Source organism: Buceros rhinoceros, unplaced genomic scaffold (genome assembly GCF_000710305.1).
Source record: "Buceros rhinoceros silvestris isolate BGI_N320 unplaced genomic scaffold, ASM71030v1 scaffold41059, whole genome shotgun sequence".
Taxonomy (NCBI): domain Eukaryota; kingdom Metazoa; phylum Chordata; class Aves; order Bucerotiformes; family Bucerotidae; genus Buceros; species Buceros rhinoceros.
The window spans coordinates 493-922 of NW_010432809.1; the positions used below are offsets into that span (position 1 = coordinate 493).

The window sequence follows — 430 nt, forward strand, 5'->3', positions numbered from 1 at the left end:
CATCATCCAGTGCCTCGCAGCCTCCGTCGTGGAGTTCCGGGGCGGAGAGCTGGAGAGCTACGTAGACTTTCCCATCAGCGACCTGGACCCCTCCACCATCGATATGCTGAGCTCCCTCATCGTCAGGAAAGTCATTTTTGGTGACCTCCTGGTGCCTGAGATCCTCCTCGCCCGAGTCCTGAGGTTCTTCTCCTACACCCAGGTGCAGGAGCTGGTGTTTGAGAGCTGTGTTTTCGAGGGGAGAGGCAACTGGGACAAAATGGCTGCCTGGGACTTGCCCATATTGTCCCTGCGCTTCCACAATGTGACGTCTGCCCCGCTGGCGGGCCGCGAGCGGGACTTCTCTGCTCTCAGCAGGTGGCTGCAGACCGTGCAAGAGCTGGCTGTCACCGGCTCCCCCATCACCAGCACGCCCTGTGGCATCGGCACG

At 61.2% G+C, this 430-nt stretch overlaps 1 protein-coding gene across 1 annotated transcript in view; it reads left to right on the plus strand.

The window, feature by feature from the left end:
• Position 1: 1 nt before the first annotated feature.
• The window catches only part of LOC104500281 (toll-like receptor 2), a gene marked incomplete at both ends in the record, with an annotated part of 793 nt that continues 364 nt past the window's right edge, over positions 2-430 (plus strand). The window contains one exon of the mRNA XM_010143897.1: positions 2-411. Coding sequence (XP_010142199.1) covers positions 2-411 — 410 coding nt within the window. The remainder of the gene's footprint in view (positions 412-430) is intronic.